The sequence below is a fragment of the Amborella trichopoda genome, chromosome 6 (genome assembly GCF_054954075.1).
Source record: "Amborella trichopoda isolate Santa Cruz 75 chromosome 6, AtrichopodaSantaCruz75HAP2 v2.0, whole genome shotgun sequence".
Lineage (NCBI taxonomy): Eukaryota > Viridiplantae > Streptophyta > Magnoliopsida > Amborellales > Amborellaceae > Amborella > Amborella trichopoda.
The window spans coordinates 50,412,644-50,434,353 of NC_142341.1; the positions used below are offsets into that span (position 1 = coordinate 50,412,644).

Consider the following 21,710-nt stretch of genomic DNA (forward strand, 5'->3'; position numbering starts at 1 on the left):
CAATAGCATCATAAATACTATTATATTAGCATCATAAATCAAAGTTTTTAGTCCTATCCCGAGCTTTCGACGAAACTTTCACTCGACATGTACTATTTATAAAAAAATATAAAAAAGAATTTATTTTAAATAAATAAAAAATTTAATATCTTTATTCAATATATTGAATGATTTCATTTGATTACATCAAATCATCATAAAAAAAAAAATTCAATTAATTTAGATCAACTACATGAATTCACATCTGTCATTTTACTAAATTAAAAGTCATTCTCAATAAGGGCACAAATCATCTTATATTTTTTCTCTACTTTAAATTATATATTTTTTTATTTTTTTTAAATTTTTTATTTAAATTAATTTACATTTTTTAGTAAATTTTGTTTCAAATTAACTCGCACCTCCTAATAAATATCTTCCTAATCGATATAACCCACCCATCGTCAGCCCACCTTAATTGGAATCTCTTCCAACTCATCACCCGATCTCTTTCGATTTATGTGTAAGTCGCTGGTACAATCAAACCATTAATTTTCATTCGCGAGTGACAAAGGGTACGAGCCGTTTGATGTAAACTTCAACGGCTGGAACCCGATATTCCTTCGCGCGAAGTTCCAACCATGCCGGGAGGAATAGCGAGAAAATGGTCACAGAGAGAAACCAAACTTTTCATTCTCTGTAGAGAGAGATACACACCCTTTCATGCTCTGTAGAGAGAGGAACCCTTAATTCTCTACTATCTCATCTTCCTCGACAGAGAAGCTCTAATTCTCTACTATCTCATCCTCGTCCTTTAGAGAGAGAAACAGAGAAACTCTGTCGTTTTTCTAGAGAGAGAGGCTTTAACTCTCTCCTCTCTCATCCTCTAGTCATGGGGATATGGGCCTCAAAACATGTGGAAGAAACCCTAACCCACTCTCATGAATTCCACATGGCCTGCAACTCCATCTACGAAGACTCAGTGTCTCTCTGTCAACACTTGTTTCCAGGGATCCTCCCTTACCAGCTCTCCGATGCTTCAAACCGACTTCACCAGAAGCTCAAATCCTCTCTCTCTCTCATCCAAAAATGGGTTCCATTGCCACCATCTCAGGTCCAAATAGACAGGGCCCTGAAAAAAATCGAAATTGAGAAAGGAAATGGCTGTGAAACCCTGACCCTAACCCTAGATGAGTTCAAGGCCTTGGAGGTCGAGCTTTTCAGAGATGCTGTGGTTTTCAATGCTGGGAAAATGGTTTTGCAGAGAGTTCCTATTGGAATTGGGATAATTTGGGGTTTGGGAATAGGGACTGGAGTGAAAGGGGGTTTAATGAGGAAGGCCATGGCCGTTTATTCCGTAGGAGTTGCAGGGTCTGTGTATTTGAGCTTATCTGGTTAGGGTTTTGGGGGTTGTGAGGATGGATTTTGGGGTTTCTTTTTGTTTGGTAAGGTTTCTGTGGGAATTGTAAGCAAGGACTTTAGGGTTTTTCTGTATATGAACTGGTTGGGACTCTGAACTACAGGGTACAAAGGGCATCTGTTCTCGCTCTGGTCTTTCTCGTATTGTAAGAGGGAATTAAGGGCTTCCGTTCTCTCTCCCTGGTCTTTCTCAATGCAATGGTCTGAATCTAATTGTTTATGCTTTCTCTCTCTAGGCCTTCTCAATTCAATGGCCTCTCTCTCTAGGCTTTCTCAGTCCAATGATTGATTTCTCTCTCAAGTTAATGGCCACTCCCTCTCAAGTTTTTCTGTTCCCTCTCAAGGCTCTCTCAATTCAGTGATCTCTCTTCTCAAGGATTTGTAGGATCTCACTCTCCAGTCTCTCTCTCCTTGGATAAATGACCAGGGCAACTCCCTCTCTAAAAATGGACAGGAACAGGACAAGTGATAACCCTATCTCTCTCTCTCTCTCTCTCTCTCTTAAATGTAACACAACAAGCGCATTACATATAGGGGCAAAATGGTCATATGAAATTATAAATAGGGCTGAAGTCTCTGACCCACTTCTCTAAAACTAACCCCATGTCTCTTCTGCAACATGCTTCTTTCCAAAGCCTGTCAATCAAAAACCGCTCTTTGAATTTGAGCTTCCCAAACCCTAAGCCGTATTCACCAGACCCCATTGATTTCAGGACCCCGAAAACCCTGACCTTAATGGGTCTTCTCCAAAATGAGTCTTTCACCAGCCTGGTGATCAAAAACCACTCTTTGAGCTTCCAAAACCCTAGAAAACCCAGAATCCCTATACCAGAAACCAATTATTTCAGAACCCAATTAACAATTTCTTGCAGTTTGCGAGGGGGACCAAGAAAACCGTTATGGAGAGGAAAGGTCATGAGCACCGAAGCCATACAAGCAGTGCAGTCTCTAAAGTTGGCTAAGTCTACCTCCAATTTAGAGGCAGTTTTTGCCACTAAACTTGGCAGGCTAATAAAGGCTGATTTGCTAGCTACTTTGACTGAGCTCCAAAGGCAGAATGAATGGGAAATTGCCTTAAAGGTATTAGCAATACTCCCAAGTCCCTCTAATTCTCACTGTTCCATTTGTTTGATGGATTTGGGTTAAAGCTGAGTTCAAGTGAAATGACACTAGGACTTTCTGGATAGCAAAAAAGGGATTGGAGTTTATAGATTCAGAAACTCCTAATTCCTTCTTTATGGATTTGATTTGGATTGGATTTCGTCGACTTCTTATTCATGAATAAATGATTAGAATTTTCTTGGCTACATGTTTCCCAGTAATTTGGTTTTTCAAATACAATTAGGGTTTTAATTTACTTTCTCTTATTAGGTATGGTGGATTTTGTTAATTGTCCACTGCCTTAACTGAATCACAGGTTTCATTTGTTTCTTATCTATTTCTCAGAATTAGGTGTTTGAGTTTTGTACTTCTAGCTCTTTGCCCGATCTAGAATATGGTTTCTGATTCGGTCCATTATTTGGCTTTGAGCATGCGTCCCTATGGTCTACCTTTTGAGGTTACTTCTGTGAAAAAAAAAAAATTAACAGTCCAAAAAAAAATAAAGCTTTCAGTGATCATTCATTACATTTCCATTTAAAGTGGGTTTTGGGTTCTGCTTCTTCTCCATGTAATTAGTTCAACATGAGATTCTAAGGTCGTTTTTTACTTTTCACTGTGATTTAGATCACAATTACGTTCTCTATTATGTTAATCTTTTCATATATAAGAAAATATTACAACGAGACCACTTACTTTTAGCGCAAGGAGGTCAAAGTCATTCTTGTCCTTCATATTTTCGGGTGGTGGTATATTGACTAGACTCCAAGTTCCCAAAAAACATTTCTTGAACTTCACGTCCACCCCAATCCAATTTGACATCTAGTGGCTACGACTAATTTTGACCTCCTTGTATGAAAGACAAATAGTCTCATAGCATACAATCCCCTATGTGTATATGTGAATAAGCAAGTTTTGTATTGTTGTCCATTTGAAACTGAAACTAGAAGCTTGGATTTCTATTCAAATGCAAATATGACTTGGGATCTCCTCATTTGTTTAGTTTTATTTTCTTGTCAGCTTGCCTGAACTGGAACTTGCTGTTTGGGATCTGGTTCATTGTTCATGATTTAAATATTACCTTTGTTTTGGTTTTCTCCTTCATCCATTTATCTAAAATTGGATCAGGGTCTTAGGTTTTCGAATACCTGCGCAAGGAGGTGTGGTACAAACCAGATCTTTCATTGTATCGCGATATGATTTTTTTGTTTGGACGGAATAAAATGATTGGCATTGCAGAAGAACTTTTCTACCAAATGAAGAGTGAGGGCTTGCAACCTGATACGAGGGCATATACTGAAATGATAGGGGCCTTTTTACAAGTGGGTATGGTGGAAAAGGCCATGGAGACTTATGCTTCAATGAAGGATGCAGGGTGTGACCCTGATGAGTTAACGCTAACCATTTTGATTCGGAACCTTGAGAAAGCTGGAGAGGAAGAGCTTGCATCTTCAGTGAGAAGGGAGTGTCAAACGTACATGGATTTTCCAAGGCAGTTCCTGGAAAAAGTTTACAAAACATATGTAAGACTTCCATGCCCTCTGAATTTGGTTTTGGAAAAGTAGCTTAATGGAATATGGAAAACCTTTGGCCATTAGGGTCATCACCCTGTCAATGGAAGGATGATGGTGATGGGAGAGAGTGGGGGTCATGTTGTGTTCCGATCGGTCCTGCTATCCCTCCCTCACCATCCATCATTACATTGGATATCAGATTTTGATAAACTTTGCCTCTTTTTCAAAGTTTGTGCTTGTATGTGTTTTGAGGATATCTGCATAATACAAGGACCACGAGTTTATTAAAAATTGGTGCTTTCAAGAGTTCTGATGAATTACAAACTCTACCAGCAAAGTAGTTACCACACTTTGTGAAGTTGTCTTTCTTAAATAGGAATCTACAGCCGATTATGTATTTTAGATGATGGATTATGTAACTGTTTCTGGATTGCAATTCTAACAGGGTTGAACTTTGTTTGTTATTCTAACTAATTACAGACTTCTCATTTTTCGTGTTCTTTGCCTGTTTCTCGTGCATTACAAAATTTGGAAACGTTGAAAAGTTTTTTTGTGTGAGAAGATTGAAATGATGAGTAATCCTTCAGTTGTTTTTAACATACAGCTTCCTGAGTTTTCAACTCCTTGTTATTCTTGATTTTGCAGCCAAAGAGATCTTTGGATGTGGTGTGAGAAGCCAAATGAGGTCTTGTGTTTATTTCAGTAAAAGGTGTTCATATTCTGGCTCAAGGCAATTTGGGAACCTGGAGGTTGAATGTCATAAACCAAATTCTTGGTTCTTGCAAAATTACATGGAGAAGAGAAATAAAAAACAGATGTATGATCAGTTGCGATGTCCTTCAAATATAGTTTTTGTGTTTTTTGTTTTTTAGGTAATTCAATGAGGAAGACAGGCCCCTTTTTTTTTTATCGATTAGGGAGTTAGCTTTTTTTGAAGGTGTCAATGGGTGGTACCAAGAGCATTGGAAACCACAACGTGGTAAGTAGGTATGGCGGTGCTACTACTACGACTCAGCCTCTTTCAAATATAGTTGCATCTTTTTTTGAATCTCATGAAACATGTGGGGTTCTATTTGACACAAATTTGGTAAGAAGGAAACTTGGAGCGTGTTTGTTTTGGTAGAAGCTTCGGCTTCATTGTTTGATGGAAATTTCGATTTGGAGTTTTGAATTAATGGCATGGTGAAAAAACCAATTTATTAATGAAAACATCTATTTATATACCCAAATTGGCTGTCTTATAAGGGACTAGCATACAAGAGTGTAGTTTGCATAAGGTCGCTACCTTAAACAATTAAATTAAAGTGTACCTGCAAACTTTATCATGATTTGTGAGATAATTTTGGTGTCAAATTTTTTATAGGAAGGTATGAGAATATATTTTCATCTTTAATTATAAAATTTTAAACTCAAAAAATAGTTTAAATCAAACATTTATATAAACAAATGAAAATCTTGAAAATAGATAGTCCAGATTGTGTTGCAAGATGTATTATTTTTAAGACTTGAAATCTTTTTTTTTTTTATATATATATATTTAGATGTTGAGATGATCAAAATTATATGTTTTCTAACATCAAAACAATTGAAGGATTTTAGAGATTCACCTTGATTCTATAATTTAAGGTGTTGACCTGTAGACTTTTTCCTTTTATTACAATGCCATTACTGTGAAGGCTAACCCAAATGTGGGTGAACTTCCATTTATAGAGGACTACGGTGGACTATTGATAGAATCTTGAAAATAAACAAAAATAAATAGAAATAAGAATAAAGCTGCTTTTGCTAGAGTCAACAGTTTAAAAAAGACAGTCGGTTCCCCCGAGAGTAAATTGTACTCTTATAATCTACGAGATTGTATGGACCTTGAGCAATACCCTACCTAGAGTACCACAGATTTTGGAGATGTAAATACAAACTATGCATTGTTTAGGAATTTTCTTTTTTTGTTTTTAATGGACGGAGTCTTAAGAACTCAATATCATTTTTGTGTATTTTCAAAATCGTTCATCTAATCATGCTTGCAAAAAATTCAGACCAAACAAATCATCCTAAGTGAATATTCTTCCCATGGAAGCAAATACGCTTCCTTTCATGGGACTACAGTATATGCCTTGCAAAAATTTACAGGTATGGTTTACATAAGGTGGCAACCTCTACTTAAAGAATGGTTTACATAAGGTGGCAACCTCTACTTAAAGAAATAAGGTATATTTTGCAACATCTATTTCAATAGGATAATATAAATTTGGAGATTGTATACAATGAGGCCATTTTCCTTTGAAACAAGTAGATCATAATCACTTACAACTATCCAATGTAAAATTTGATTGTTCGAGTGTGTCATAAAATTCAAAAAAAATTTTTTTGAAGTTTGATAAGAGAATGAATGCGGTCATTTAATTTTACATCCAATAGTCATGATCAATTGTGACCACCTTGTTTTAAAGATAAATGGTCTCATTGTATGCTTCTCTAAAAATTTAACATATTTTTAATTTTACATCCAATGGTTATGATCAATTGTGACCACCTTATTTCAAAGATAACTAGTCTCATTGTATAGTTCTTTAAAAATTTGACTCATTTTTAAAATCCGTATCAAAAAGTGACGTGTCTCTTAAAATGATATCAAATTTACATCATGGATGATGCATATTTCTGCAACTTTACTTCTACAACTGAGGTCAAAATCTTATACGGACTTTTTCCATGTCATGTTCTTCAAAAGCTGCCCACATTCCAAGGGTTCTCCATATAGCAAGCATCCCCCAAATTCCCTATAAATGATACCACACCCAATTTAAGGAAAGGAACAAAATAAGAGCAAGTTATCCCCTATTATTCTTTCAATTTTTACACTTCAAAATTCAAAGAGATTAAACATGTTCTGGAGCATCATGGAGAAATCTGAAATCTTCAGCCACAATATGATGTCAATTTCATATGTATACGTTTAATGATACAAAAATCATTATTAGTGGTACAAAGCTCATTGAGGGCAATACATTTTTCAGTATCTTTTGAACTCAATTACAACAAACCAGTACTAGGGGCTCACAAAAGAACTCATCAATGAATACAAAGCTTTCAAACCACAAAAAAATTGGTTTCCTTTTCATCACAAGATAGAAAGAATATAAACCATCACGAGAGAGAGAGAGAGAAAGAGAGAGAGATGGAAATGAATGAAAGAGACCAATGTCCGCAAAGTGCAAGATCACCATCTTGCAAGGTAAATGGCATTATTTATCTAGCCAAGTGGCTTGGGGAGCTCTCAAACATGGTATGCCACATATAGGCCCTCGAGAGGACCATCTCGAGCTCCTGGTCGGTCCACTTGCCAGTAGGAAGACGTTGCAAGAACATAACCATCTCCTGAAAATCAAGCTTTTGAAGCTTCTCTGACCACTACATCCAGTAACCAGCAATTAAGCATTTGTTAGTAGTCTCATTTTTCCTTTGCCAGCTTAAAGCATTGTTAAAACACAATTCAAATGGGTCTTCTCTGGGCAAGCAATATCATATCTGATATGGTGTTTACTTTCACTTTTAAAACAAGACGTCGAATTCATTGCATTTGATTAAAAAGAGAAAAGAGCTAAGGAAAGATGCGCAACGAGACATGTGAAAGAAAAGGAAGAGGTGAAAAACAGCAAGTGAACGATAAGAATAACAACTCGAACGCGAAAAGATTGACAAAGGTTCTATCACAGATTCCATACAATCTGTGGGGAAGTATATCATACTGTAAACTTACCGTCAAAAGTAAACTGGTGCATATATACACAAGGAAATCTGGTAAAGCATCTCCTTCAGCAATATACGTATCCCATAATCGAGTAACTAGATGGAAGGGAACCTATCCGAGCATTAGATTAAGAATTGGGGTCAGCTCTTTAAAGAAAAGAATGATTTTACAAATCAGAAATCAGTTAATAAAGAGGAAAAGTGAACCTCTCGTATTAGGAGACAATTGAACCAGCGAAAAGCAAATTGAAGAAATTCCAGCCCTTGTTCCTCTATGTGTCTTGAAACAGGTTCTACAAACCAAGAAAAAACAAAGTCAACACAAAGCATAACAAAGAGTAATAATGGGTAAAATCAAGTAATGTACAGATAAAATTAAGAAATTGGAAACAAAAAAGAGATGTAAACTCTCAATTTAGTGTTCAGACAGCACAGAGACCAGTGACTTTGCATGTCATTTTCATAAAAACACTTAACATGAGACACTATGGAACAATGACCAGCTTCTCATAAATGTCACATTTCAAAAGAAATGTATTTGGAACCAAAAGTAGCTGAGGCTTCCCAATGATTTTACAATTAAACTTGTCAATGCATGCTATCAGGGAGGTTTATGCTCTATTTCTTTTAATAGTTATGCTACATATAATGCAATAAGGGGCAGCAAAAAAACATTTGAAAGCCCAGACGAATATTGGCACTAAGTCCTTCCATATTGGTGTTTGTGATTCTTCCACTGCCCACTATAATTCTAGTCTTCCCAAGCCGAGTACCAAGTTGGCAAGTTCATCATATATCAGTGCCTCTACTACTATATTCTTTGTGCATTAACAGATTGCAAACACAATACAAATCCTGAAAAGAAACTTCTTTTTCTTTGTCCATTAACAGATTGCAAACACAATACAAATCCGTGATAGGAATAGAACTCAAGATGTCACGTAGTGGCACTCTACTACCCTGACCACCTAGTCTTAAGCCCATTTATATCCCGAAAATAAACAGAAGAACAGAAGAACCCAATATAGCAATGAATTACTTCTCAAACAAAAACTTCTGGGAAAATATACTTTACTCCAATAAGTAACAGAAAAACAAAGGGCATCACTAGCCATGAAATGAGGGATGATGGAGAGAATGCAACCCACCATTTGGGACATTTCCTATTCTGGTAGGTCCACTCTCTCGCCATCATCATCCATCATTTCATTGGGTGGTGTTGACCCAATGAAGTATGGCATACCATTGCCCATCACATTAAACTAATTACGATTACAAATTCCACATATATATGGTAAAGCAAGATTACCATCTATTCGTCGAACCAATTCTTTGAATTTGAAAACAAGCCGCTGAATCCCTGGTTGAGCAAAAGTGTAATGATCATGCATACCATCAAGAAGCTTTGACAAGCACCAATAGCAATCAGCTTCCACATCTGAAATCTTTTGGGGCAAAAGATCCGAAAGCCTCCAGTTCTCCATGCTTCCTTCTAAATGTTCAGATAAGAAGACAAGTAAAAAGGGAGTAGCCAGGTCATTTATACCCTGTACATATCCACTGGCAGGATGACGAATGGCCCTGCACACAAACTGCAAAACTAAGGCACCTGTATATAACTGTATAGTTTTACTTTAGGACCCGTTTTCTATGCGGCCAAGCCCGCATATGTAGAAATGTGGGCCTCTTAATAAATGTATTTTTTAGATGGATTTTAAGACTTAATTTTTAAGGACATGTAATCTCTAACATGGAGATCATGAATATGAAAAAATAAATAAATTTTAAAAACTAGAAATAATAATTCTAGTAAAAAAACATTTGGACCGTTAGTTTCAATTGTTTTTAGATGGAACATCTACTTGCATCCATCTTTAAGATGGATGCTTTACACTTTCTGGACCGCATATGTAGAAATGTGGTCCAGCCCTCATGAAACAATTTTCCTTTACTTTATCCCTCAAAGAAAAAGGCACCCTTGTGGTTTTCAAAAAGCTGACTGGGAATATGGCACTGGCTAAGGAAAATTTTCAACATTTAATAGTACTATTAACATTATTTCTGACAAAGGACTTATGTGTCATTTTTTGGCTCGAAGGAGAAAAAGTTCAGCCTTCATCTTTTGAAAACATTGAACTAAGAAGCTTCCTCCACTGGGCAGATTTTTTTCTTATTCAATTTTATAGATGTTTTCTTTGTGAAAAAGGGTAAAAAGTCATCTTTTTAATAATTGGCTGTTCTATATCATGGCGATGCATTCTGTAGCTTTAGTGCCTAGTCCCCATTGGCTAACCTCCAAAGTTCAAATAAATGCCCAACAAAATTACTCAACCTTCTAGTCATCAAGACACCCCAACCTCCAGGACTCCATACATAAATCAAAGGTTAGCATTCTACATGCTCTGCAATTCGACCTCAAACCTCTAAAGCCCACAATGATGCACAATTGACGTCTCCATTATTGTCAATTTGTCATAGTATCTGAAAGGCAAAATCTATATGGATATCCGAACACCTCCTGACATCTAACCAAGTGGAAAGGCATATGACTCTTTTACAGTACTAAGGAAATCTCATTCAATCCTCCCCAACCTCTCTTCTACTGTTGTGATCATTGGAAATAACTGTAGGAAGTTCAGAGTCCTCTTGCACCAGTTCCTCAAGGACCTCCAACTATATGACAAACAAATATCAGCTGGAAAATATACTATGTTTACTTGTTGAAAAAAGATGGCAAAAAACTAGTTCAGCAATAGCTACTCCAACATCTATTTCCTCCACAATATTGGTTTTAGGCATGGTTTTTAGCTCAAATTTTAGCAACTGATACTTTCTCAAAGTTCTTTCTTTTCTTTTGTTTTTTAATTCTGTATAATCTTGAAATAAAACAGTTCATTCACAATTCACCCTACATCTAAATTTACTACAAATAATTTTTTAATACTCTGGGAAAACTGTCAGCTGAACAACTAGAGACAGCATGTCCCCATGTGTAATAGGGCCAGTAAACACCAATTCCTATGCAGTTATACCAGAGCAATATTTCTCTTTAGAATTAGGAGTAAATGATGGAATCCAAACATTTTAGTCTTAGTTCTTTAATGCCATCTATCACATATTAAACAATCAAACACTGATGTCATCAAGAGAGTGAAATTTCTAAAATCCGAAGGCTATCTTACGTTACGTTCAATTGGACAGGTGCCTGCTAACTATGCCATCTTCTACAATAAATGGGGGGAGTCACTACTACAGTTTTCCCTATGTAATATGGAAATTAGTAGCAAATAAATCTATAAGAGATATCTAACCATGTATACAGTATGCGCTCCAAGGATTTCTGAACTTCTGGCTGCTGAAAGAATGACACGTCTGGTACGGTCCTTGGACAGTCAACACCAATCTGTGTGTGTGTGTGTGTGTGTGTGTGTGTGAGAGAGAGAGAGAGAATACTGTAAATATGAATCATACTCGCTCAACCAATGTAAAGTCATAGAAATCTTTCAGGATACCTGTCGTAGCATATTGATCTCATCATCTGATCGTTCAGTGTCAGGAATGTCATAATACCTCGCAACACATTCAACATACTCGAGGCGCTTCCTTGTCAACACCGCATCCCTTCTATCTGAATTAGGTGGTGCATATCCCTGTTGTCAGTTCATATTTTAGAATTTCGCAATTAAAAAAAAAATTCAGATTGCTTGAGACATATATCAAGATTAAGTAAAACTTAATACACATGAAGAAGCTTCACAAAGAAAATCTCTGAGCAACAATACATATTGAAAACTATGAGATGCGAATAAAGGGACCTAAGATGATACACTCAAATGCCAAACCCAAACTAACTGCCTTTGACTTGTATTTCCCATCCAAAAACAACTATAAATACAATCATAGATAAAGGAACTCAAAGGAAGGGAAGAAGAGTCCTTTTTTTTCCTATTTGAGGGCCCAAAATATTGAGCTGTTCAAAACAAAATTAGATTCCTGAACAGTTCACAGAAAACCAAAGAGAGGGTCAACCTCAACTATTTATCATTAAAAATATTCATGAACACCGATATTGATAAAAATTTGAATTTGTAAATTAACCAAGAAAGGTATCCAAAACACTTAAAAGGTTCCTCCAGCATGACGAAGAACACAATTTTAAGTTAAATGACATAAATTCAAGCATCAACACAAATGGGAAACAAAATACTTTAACATAGTCATAGAGAACAAGTCAAAACAAGCAAATCTGAGTAATCATCATATGATGAGTAACCATCACATGAACAGATATTGTAACTAAAGTAACTAGTTTGAATGCATTTGAAAATTATTGACAACTAAAATGGTCAAAAGAATCACAGGGCATCATATATAACATGTGGAGAGTACATTAAGACCATTTACCTTTGGTATAAAAAGGTCACAAAAACCTCTAGCCATCAGATATGAAACTGAGCAGCCAGCAGGGTACCACTGACCGCGCTCGAAGTCCGAGGAAAATTTTCCTCACCTTGTGTGAAGAAATAATACCCTCCGGCCATGTGGTTCTCCATTAGATGGCCTGGGGTGCTCGTGACCTTTGTGAACAGAAGGTAACGGTCTCATTGCATACAATCCCTAACATAAGTACCCCAAATATAAGAAAGAGAAGCAATATAGATTATCACCCACCAGTAAAAGCCTCCAAACAGTCGGACGCATATAAGGCGGTACGCCACTCCAAGCCAGCTGACGTAATGAATCTAAAGGCCGGAAAGAACACTAACGAGTTCAAAAGTGAAATTTCCAATTAAAAATGTAACTACATCCATGATTCATATAGATGCAACATTCAAATTCAAGAGGATCACCTTCTTTGTGATACTTCAAAGCCCCAGAGGATTGAAAAAGAGCCAGAAAGGAATTAAAAAAAAAAAAGAGGATTGGAAAAGTTTGAAAATCAGTTATTTGCTTCCCAAAAAGCTCTAAAGTGAGAACTTAGAAAAGGGAACAAAAATAGAAGAGGAAATAAAATCAGGATCTAGCAGAGCATTGTCTTTCAGTCCCTAAAATATATCCTGAAGAGGATGCCAAGAGGAACCACAGGTTCTGCTTGGGAAAAGCATTAGCATACTTATGTGTTATGACAAATATTTTCTTTTGAGAAATAATAGTTTCATCAAGCTTGGTGCTTCTTTCAAGCATACCAAGTATGCCAAAATGTCCTGCAGTGCAGTCTCCTAATATCACAGAGCAGAAAGAAAATTGTCAAACTCAACAAAACCAAATGCATTCCATTTACCGAACTCAGCTTGTATAAGTTCTGCAGACAATCTTCAATAAAACTCACAAACCTTTTATCGATAGTAGAAAAAGACTATAAACATACAAGTACACTAACCATCTACCACAATTTTTTTTCTCAATGGCTGTTAATGTTTGGTTTTAAAGAAGTAAAAAGGTTATATAAAGTTGCAACTTTAAAATGTAGAATTAAAGATGCACCTCAAAAACCCATCGGAAAAGGTGGTTTTATTGTTGAAGAACCCTCTAATTGATCATCTCGACATTGAGATATATGAATATGAAAAAGAAATGATGTTGAGTCCCAAAATAATGCATCTTTCAACATATTATGTAGACCGTCCATTTTCAAAATTTTCATATGTTTATAGATCTACTTGATTTTAACCAATTTTGGATTTTTAAAATTTTATAATTAGATATGAAAATAGATTTTCAGATAATCCTAAGAATTATTTAAACCAAAATTATATGTTATGATAAAATTTGGAGGTGAACCTTATTTGGATTGTTTAAGGTTGCAACCTTATAGAAACTACACCCTTTAAAGAATAGTAAAGGGTTTTAAAATTTTATAATTAGATATGAAAATAGATTTTCAGATAATCCTAAAAAAAAATTAAACCAAAATTACATGTTATGATAAAATTTGGAGGTGCACCTTATTTGGATTGTTTAAGGTTGCAACCTTATAGAAACCACACCCTGTAAAGAATAGTAACCCTCGAGAATAGAAAAAACGGGAATCGAGTTTTCTGAACACAAAAAGCAAATCAGCAACCAAGGTTTAATAGATAATAAACTACAGCAAAGTATGGCCCTCTATGCATGGGGAACTAACTAAGACATTATCAGAATAACGTTACATAACAATAAGATCAAAACAGCACAATCTATTTTTTTTTAAAGTGAGAATCCTATAAACCATTGGACTTTCAAAAAATCCATGATTCATAGTGATCGTCACCATTTGGTGGGCAATTGGAGGTGATGGAGAGATAGTGGAGACCCTCAATTGGTATTATACAAATCCATCAACATCAATCATTTCACTAAATGGTGATACCCTCAATGAACTATGGGTTTCTACTGTCGATCAGATTATATCTCACATTCCCAAAATAGAGAAACCGAAATAGACATACCCAATACTACAGTCTGTGCGGATAGCTCTTTCTTAAACTTCGCAATTCTTGCAGAATCTGTAGCTCTTGCCCCAGAAACAGACTTCTGGGGCTCTGCATCTGCATTATCACTCTTTGCAGACGAGGGGTTTGCTTTTTTAACTTTCGCATCGCTCGCAACATTTCCAGAACTTTGTACTTTTCCCTAAACAAATAGAACTATAGTTTTAACGTGAAAACCTCGGTGTAGTTCCTGAAAGGTATTAGGAAAGAAATGCAACTACTGCAAGCTCTCTCTATGAAGGGATAAAGGTATCAAAATGGCAAATGCCATATAGAAACCACCTCATGGACATCTATGCTTTCATTAGGACCAATGTCAGTTTCTGAGTGACTCCTTTCAATATCTGGGGATCGTTCAGCAACACTAGATTCAATTGCGGGCTCTGATTTCCTTGTCAATAAAACTTTACCAGGAAAACTACGACCTTTAAGCAATCTGCATAAAAATATAGCAAAAAAGTCTTCATGAATGCCCAATATAGCTCAATCCATGCAGGACAATCAAGACTACAAAGAGAATAATTTTTATCCTTTCTATTATTAATTTCTCAAGAAAAATAAAAGATACAATGAAAAATGAAAGTACATAAGATGCCAAAAATTCGATCAGATAAGAAATTCAAGCGGAACAGACTAAATAAACTATTAGGACTCATTAGAAGACACATCCATGTATCAAGCAATCTCTTTTGAAAAACTAATAATATATATGACAGTAGTGACTCAAAAAATCCATTTTGGTGCACACCTCGGACACTGCCAAAACCAAGTTGACTTGCTAGCCAAATGGTTAAATCCGAAAATCACTACGAGGTCATAATTGTTTTTGTGAAGATAATTCAAAAAAAAAAATTGACCACAATATTAAATGCAATCAAGCCCAACTCATCCAAAAGTCATACCAAAATGCAAACAAGTAAGAAGAAACCACTTTGTTAGCGAAATTAAAATAGAGAATTATAGAAGAGGTAGTCATTTGTAAAACTCACAGACTTGACCAGTCGATTTGACTCAGGGGAGATTTTCTAATCTACCTCGAGACAAGTTTTTATAGAAGAAACGAGAGACAAAATGCCCAAACTCGAACTATGAAGAAATCTCATGGATCAATTATAGGTTGACCAATTAATTTCAAACCCCCCACAAATATAAGTATGTAACCACCTATATATCCTGAAAAACATGCAAAAATAAAGAAACATAAATAATTGGCAGAGTGGATGAAACCCACTGAACACGACAGTATCTTGGTCATCACCAAGATTTAGTTTAAGTTTAATATCAATCATAATAACTGTATAGGAAAAGAGACTGCTCTTTTTTCTACAATTGTATCATGATCTCAATCTCAATGACCAGTACTGTAGAAAATATCTCTAACAACCTAAGATAATCTAGAATAGATAAAATTAATATGGATTAGCAGCTGATAACTTGATATACAACTGAATTTTGTTTCTCAGATAAAGGATATACGACTAAATTGTGTGCACAGATCGCTGAACAAATAATAGTGATCCCAATCAAAAGTAAAACAACTAATGATCAGAAATTTTCTTTCCTTCTTTTCATTTTCTGATTCAATTCAACAAGGGAATCCAATGAAAACCAAATCTAAGGCCCATGGGAAACGATAATTTGAAATCAGATCAAAATCACTACCGGTCCACATGAAGGTGACCAGGAACTATGAGAGAGAGATAAAATGCAAACAATTGGGTGCTGAGAAAATTTGCAACAATTAATGAGGAACCAAATCCAATTCATTTGGATCAATGAGATCAATTGAATTAGGAAACCCAGCAAGATGTAGAGAGAGAGTGTGTGTTTGGTCCTTTAACAGTGCAAATAAAACAATAATGAAAACTCTCTGAACATGGGCAACCAGAACCAGATCAAATGCATAATCATAACATGGGTTACCCCTTTCTGCTGATTTAACAAAACAAGGCAATGAATTAAAAAATAATCAACAGAAAAAAAACAATCATTCCTAGCACTTAAGAGGAAAAGAGAAATGTGGGTTCGAATGTTTAGACTTTAGAGAGAGAGAGAGACAGAGACAGAGACAGAGGTTTGGAGAGAAATAAGACAGAGGGGGGTGAAGGGTTTATAGAGAGAGAAGGGGGCATACCCCTGGACATTTCTGAGGGTCTGGTTGAAACGCCAGTCAAGATTGAGGCTACTGCTGCTGCCGCCGCTGCTCTCTCTCTTGCTTACTTCTTCTCCACTGTTGCCCTTCATTGTTTGCCTCTGCCTGCCCCCGCCCTTCTCATTCTCTCTCTACTGACTTCTTGCTACAAGGCCCTGTCTCTCTCTCTCTCTTCATAGGGGACACTTGCAGTAATTATTAAAGAACTAAAACATGGGTGCGATTTGTATAGAGCCTGTGCTCTAGAGTCTAAACAATCAAATTAAAGCTTACCTCTTTCACTTTGAAACGCATTTTTATCTTTATTTATAAAGTTTAAAGCTTAAAAAACAATCTAGATCAATAGATCTATGAAAATTTTAAAGTCTTGAAAATTGACAATCCAAAATTATGTTACAAAATATATTATTTTAAAAAATTTAAATTTTATTTTGAAAAAATATCATATTATATATAAGAATTGATAACTCTATCTTTTCTATCTTCCAACCTCCTAAACCATTTTGATCATGTATTATTGACTTCAATAACTTATGAAATGACTCTATCTCTCTCTTTAAAACTCAATCTCTCTCTCAAAACTCCATCTCTCTCTCACATCATCGTCTATCTCTCTCTCAAAACTCCATTTTTCTCTCACATCATTGTCTATCTCTTTCTCCCATCATCGTCTATCTCTCTCTCAAAACTCTCTCTTTATTTAAAACTCAAACTCTATATTTCTCTCTCTAAAACTAATCAAATGGATCCAAATGCGATAGGATAGAAAAGATTGAGTCATGTTGCTTCTAACTAATATTTTTAATTCTTAAATCTCATGAGATATATAAGTTAAAAATAGATAGAGAGATATTTTTTTGTTTTTTTTTTTGTCATGTCTATGCATTTTTATGTTGAGATGATAAGATATTTCAACATTAAAGCAACCTCTAATGAAATTATTGAGGTAGATTGTTTAGAGCCCCTATTCTATATAAACTTTTCCCTTAAAACATTAAAAACCATCACGTAGCCAGTTCCCTCTCTCCTCAAAAGAGTGTTAACACTCTCTCTCTCTCTCTAAGTACGCATTTGTTCAGTTCAATATAAAGAAAACTCAATCTCTCTCACATTGAAGGAAAAAGTTTATATAAGGATGCTACCTTATAACGTAGAACTACGGATGTCCATCAAAAACCCATCGGAAAAGGTAGTTTTAATATTGAATTGATCATCTTGAAACCGAGATGTCTAAGTTTTAATATTGAATTGATCATCTTGACATCGAGATGTCTAACTATAAAAAATAAAAATATTTTAAGTCTAAAAAATAAATCATTTTACAACATAATATCTACACCGTCCATTTTCAAAACTTTCGTATGTTTATAGATCTACTTGATTTTAATTATTTTAAAATTTTAAATTTTATAATTACATATAAAAATAGATTTTTCAGATGTTCAAATTATACACTTGTATCTCTCCCTAACTTCCCATTTGTTCAATTCAATGTAAAAAAACTCTCCCTCTCCCTAAATTCGCATTTGTTCAATTCGATGTAAATAAAACTCTTTCTCGAAACCCTTCATTCCCACTATCTTATTTAGTTAAGAGACAGGTTTCTATACTTCCCCCGCGTAGAAGATCTATGCTTCTTCTACCATCTAGCCGTCCAAATTTGATCAAGAGAGCCACTCACTGTTTGATTTTAGATCTGACGTCTCAAAGTATTTTATTTTCAGTTTTTTTTTATACAAATTGTATGAATATGAAATTTGGTATGTGTCATCTTCTCATTGGGGTGCACCTATAAAAAAACATTAAAAGTATATTTTTGATAAAATATAATGACCAAAATACCCCTTGAAAATTTCAAGGGTATTTTGGTCATTTTATTTTTTTGAAAATATTTTTCGTTAGTACGAATTCAATAGAAGTTTGGACGTCCAAAATTTGGTGTCTAAATAGTTTATAGAAAAAAAATTTAAAATAAAATAGTGTAGAGACGTGACATTGTGATTTGGGCAATCTCAGCCCTCTATTCAGAATAGACGGTTGGATAAGGGGAAGTATATAAGTTTTATATTGTAAGGAAAACATAGAAAGATTGTCATTTAGTTATTTCTCTCTCCATTCAAACCCACGTTTACCAGTTATATTTAATTACTAGGAATTGTTGGGTTTTTCATTGATTGTATTTGAATTCATTACGCTCCTCGCGCAATATTACATTGGTTTTGCTAATAAAACACACTATCTCTAAATAGTTTACATTTGTTTCAGGAAAATGATTTGATAGGGTTGCAACCCTCTCCAAATAAGTAAAGCCTATAACTCATAAAAGACTGTAATTTAAGCATTGGAAAACCTTTACATCAATCATCTCGACTTGAATATTATGGTTGTGAAACAAATTAGGATTTAGAGCTCTAAAATAATTTATCTTTTAATGGCAACATAACTATAACAAATACTTTCATCTCTAATATACAATTGGAAATCTTATTCTTAAAGGTAGGCCTCCCTTTAATAAATTACATCTTTATGCAAACTTCAAAGTAAATATTTTGGGGCATCTACATATAAAAATTAGGAAATGTGTTCGATGAGACTAATTACTTTTGGTATAAGGAAGTCACAACTATTATTTAATTGTTAGATGTGAAATCGGGTGGTTAGGAACGCGTCATTGACAGGGCACAATATCAAAAACAAATTTTATCGAATGTTGTGACACATTTCAATCCATTAAATATCACATCCAATGGCTATGAATGATCGTGACCTTCTTATACTAAAAATAAATGCCCTAAAAATAAAGTTTATCCTATTTTAAGAATTATTTATTTAATAAAAAAAAATCTAAAGATGTGGGTTCTATAAAGGTTAGGCATTATGAAATCACTTAAAGCCTCACCCTAAAACCCCATCTCGAAAACACTTCGAGCATAAGGAACCTTATGATGGTTCTAAAATCTATTTGCATCATATACTATACAAATTTTTTGCCTAAAAAGTGGTTTAGATCTTGTAAATCCTTAAACACTTAAAAATGATCAGTCTAGATACTATGTTATAATATGCACTACTGTTAGTACTTGAAATCTTTATTTTTTCATAGCCATAATGGTCAAGGTCCAGATAATCGACTTTAAGGTTTTCCAATTGTATGACCGCAAATTTTTATGATATTTGGAATAAAACTTTGTTTTATCCACTAGGCCTTGACTTTATTTTAGCCTCTTCCAAAATCTAATCCCGATACCTAACGTATAAGGATATTTTATTAGAAAATACTCAAAATAGTATTTTAATAGGTCCATCAACGCTATTTCCGCTCCTGTCATTCTAATGTCTTTGACATTGTATACCTCCCCTCTTTTGAAATTTATTGGGAAATTAATCAAAATAAAATTAGCTTTTTTAACTATTTAACATTTAACATAGTTATTTTAGTGGATTTTTTGAATTAAATTAAGATAAATTATATACTGCATGTATACTACGTTACCTTGGGAGCATATTATAAGTTTATTCCCTCGGGCAAAATACTTACTTGGGATGGTTTTCTTTTTATTTAGAAATTCGATATCTATCTAATTATACCTAGAATGTTATTTTTAAGGAAAACAAAATTGGGTTTTGAGTTCTTGAACATCTAGGTCATTCCTTTCAAAATTGGACAGTTACAGTGCAATCTTGAGATGCTATTTTTCGCAGGCACATAGAGAGTGAGAATTTTTTTTTCTTCGAGGTTAGTTGCCAGGTTCTAGAGATTACATCAGCAAATTTTGGGATCTACATGATATTCTTAAGTGCAAGTTTTGCCCGAGGGAGTAGACAGAAGTATACTCCCATGAGAGTAGAAAATGTTTTTGCTTTAATAATTCCCCTTCCCTTTAAATATTTGTAACATTGAATAAGTGCCCTCTCTCTTATAAAATTTCACGGTTCCTTGCCATTATTGGCCCAAATTAATTCACAATATTTAGAAGATGCCTAAAAAGAAATGAATGATTATTTTCCCCATTTTATTACATGCCAATATTCTCTCTCTTTGTGCTTATTGGTTGTATACCATGTAAACAGACTCTCTCACACTGTATGCATGTGTGAAAGTATAATTATGTGTGTTGAATAACATCATTTGAAGCCTGGTAGAATGTCGTGGTCCAATGTTTGTGTACGAGACAAAGAGATTATGATGAGAGAGAGACAGAGATTGTGATGCCGATCGCAGGAAGTATAACAGGAAGGAAATGCTTTTATTTTTCTTTTATTTTATTTTTTGCATGTTTTCACATTTTTTATGAGTACGATGAGAGAGAGACGATTTTCATGCGTATAATAATTAGTAAGAGGGAGTAGAGAGAGAAGGGGTATGAGCACACTATGGAAGGAATATATATATATATATAGAGAGAGAGACCACTCAACTTAGGTTATGAGAGAGTAATATAATGACAGAGAGAGAGAGGGCCACTCAAAACAAGTTTAGAGAGAGAAAAGGCCACTCAATACTATAGATGGCAATGGATCGGACGTGAGGGGTAGATCTGATTTGGGTCTTGGTATGTGTTAAAAAATTGGACTTGACGGGTCAGGTTCAATTCAAATTTTGGAATTGGACAGATCGGTTCCAATAATATTTTTTGAATCCCAATATACAAAATATATTTGAACATAATTAAATATATAGATATTTTAATTTTTTAGTCGAATCCATGTTCCATATTATCTTTTTAGGTTACCAAACCCGTTGCCACCCCTACTCGCGGCACGCAAAAGCCTAGGGCTAGCGGGAGACAATCACAATACACAAAAGGCTAGGAAGATAGATAGGGGTTGGTGGGTGGTACCATCAAAAAATTGAGAGTGGGGGAGAAAGAGCAATATTAAGAGAGGCGAGAAAGATATCAATACTGAGTACAATGTATATTTACTCCCTCAAACAAAACCATAATGTTAATTTTAGGACTCTAAAATTTAGGGATGCAATATTTGCAGCTCACATAAGGAACATTTATAAAACTTACCATCTATGTGCTTCAAATAAATAATGTGTCAAAATTCAATAGCATCTAACTTTTACAGGGAGAGATCGAAGTGTTACAAAACTCAATTTTTTCTTTTGAAAATAATCATTTAACGATTCTTAGATTGTTCTCAAAGGAGTTTCAGATCAAAAATTATCATAAATATTCTGACCAAGGGAATAAACATATGCAGGAGTACAATTTACATAGGGCTACTCACAAAATAAGCTTAAGAGAGAGAGAGAGCCTCTCATAATACACAAAAGTTTAGGGCCATAAAAGCAATGATCAATTGAAGAGAAAGAAAAAA

At 34.8% G+C, this 21,710-nt stretch overlaps 3 protein-coding genes across 11 annotated transcripts; 2 read left to right on the plus strand and 1 right to left on the minus strand.

Moving 5' to 3' along the window:
• The first annotated feature begins 459 nt into the window (after window positions 1-459).
• On the plus strand, window positions 460-5,185 carry LOC18448754 (uncharacterized). The gene is made up of 3 exons (XM_006858815.4): window positions 460-2,478; window positions 3,633-4,019; window positions 4,656-5,185. The coding sequence occupies exons 1-3, from the start codon at window positions 2,002-2,004 to the stop codon at window positions 4,680-4,682; spliced, it is 891 nt and encodes a 296-aa protein (XP_006858877.1). The 5' UTR covers window positions 460-2,001; the 3' UTR covers window positions 4,683-5,185.
• LOC18448755 (uncharacterized) lies at window positions 872-1,616 on the plus strand. Its single transcript, XM_011630447.3, has one exon. The coding sequence runs from the start codon at window positions 872-874 to the stop codon at window positions 1,376-1,378; it is 507 nt and encodes a 168-aa protein (XP_011628749.1). The 3' UTR covers window positions 1,379-1,616.
• A 1,743-nt stretch (window positions 5,186-6,928) lies between the features above and the next one.
• LOC18448753 (Ypt/Rab-GAP domain of gyp1p superfamily protein) lies at window positions 6,929-16,554 on the minus strand. 9 transcript variants are annotated; one of them, XR_016057224.1, is made up of 11 exons: window positions 16,365-16,554; window positions 14,513-14,666; window positions 14,189-14,372; window positions 12,432-12,502; window positions 12,165-12,337; window positions 11,273-11,410; window positions 11,072-11,163; window positions 9,070-9,352; window positions 7,968-8,053; window positions 7,771-7,872; window positions 6,929-7,421 (listed from the first exon to the last, which is right to left on the minus strand). XR_016057224.1 is itself a non-coding variant. In XM_088869120.1 (11 exons), the coding sequence occupies exons 5-11, from the start codon at window positions 12,198-12,200 to the stop codon at window positions 7,260-7,262; spliced, it is 888 nt and encodes a 295-aa protein (XP_088725246.1). In that variant the 5' UTR covers window positions 12,201-12,337; window positions 12,432-12,502; window positions 14,189-14,372; window positions 14,513-14,666; window positions 16,365-16,554; the 3' UTR covers window positions 6,929-7,259. The 9 variants fall into 9 exon arrangements, 4 of the variants coding, with proteins under 4 accessions (XP_088725246.1, XP_006858876.1, XP_088725247.1 ...); XM_088869120.1 differs by having other exon boundaries at window positions 9,070-9,341; XR_016057222.1 differs by lacking the exon at window positions 12,165-12,337.
• Window positions 16,555-21,710: the final 5,156 nt, after the last annotated feature.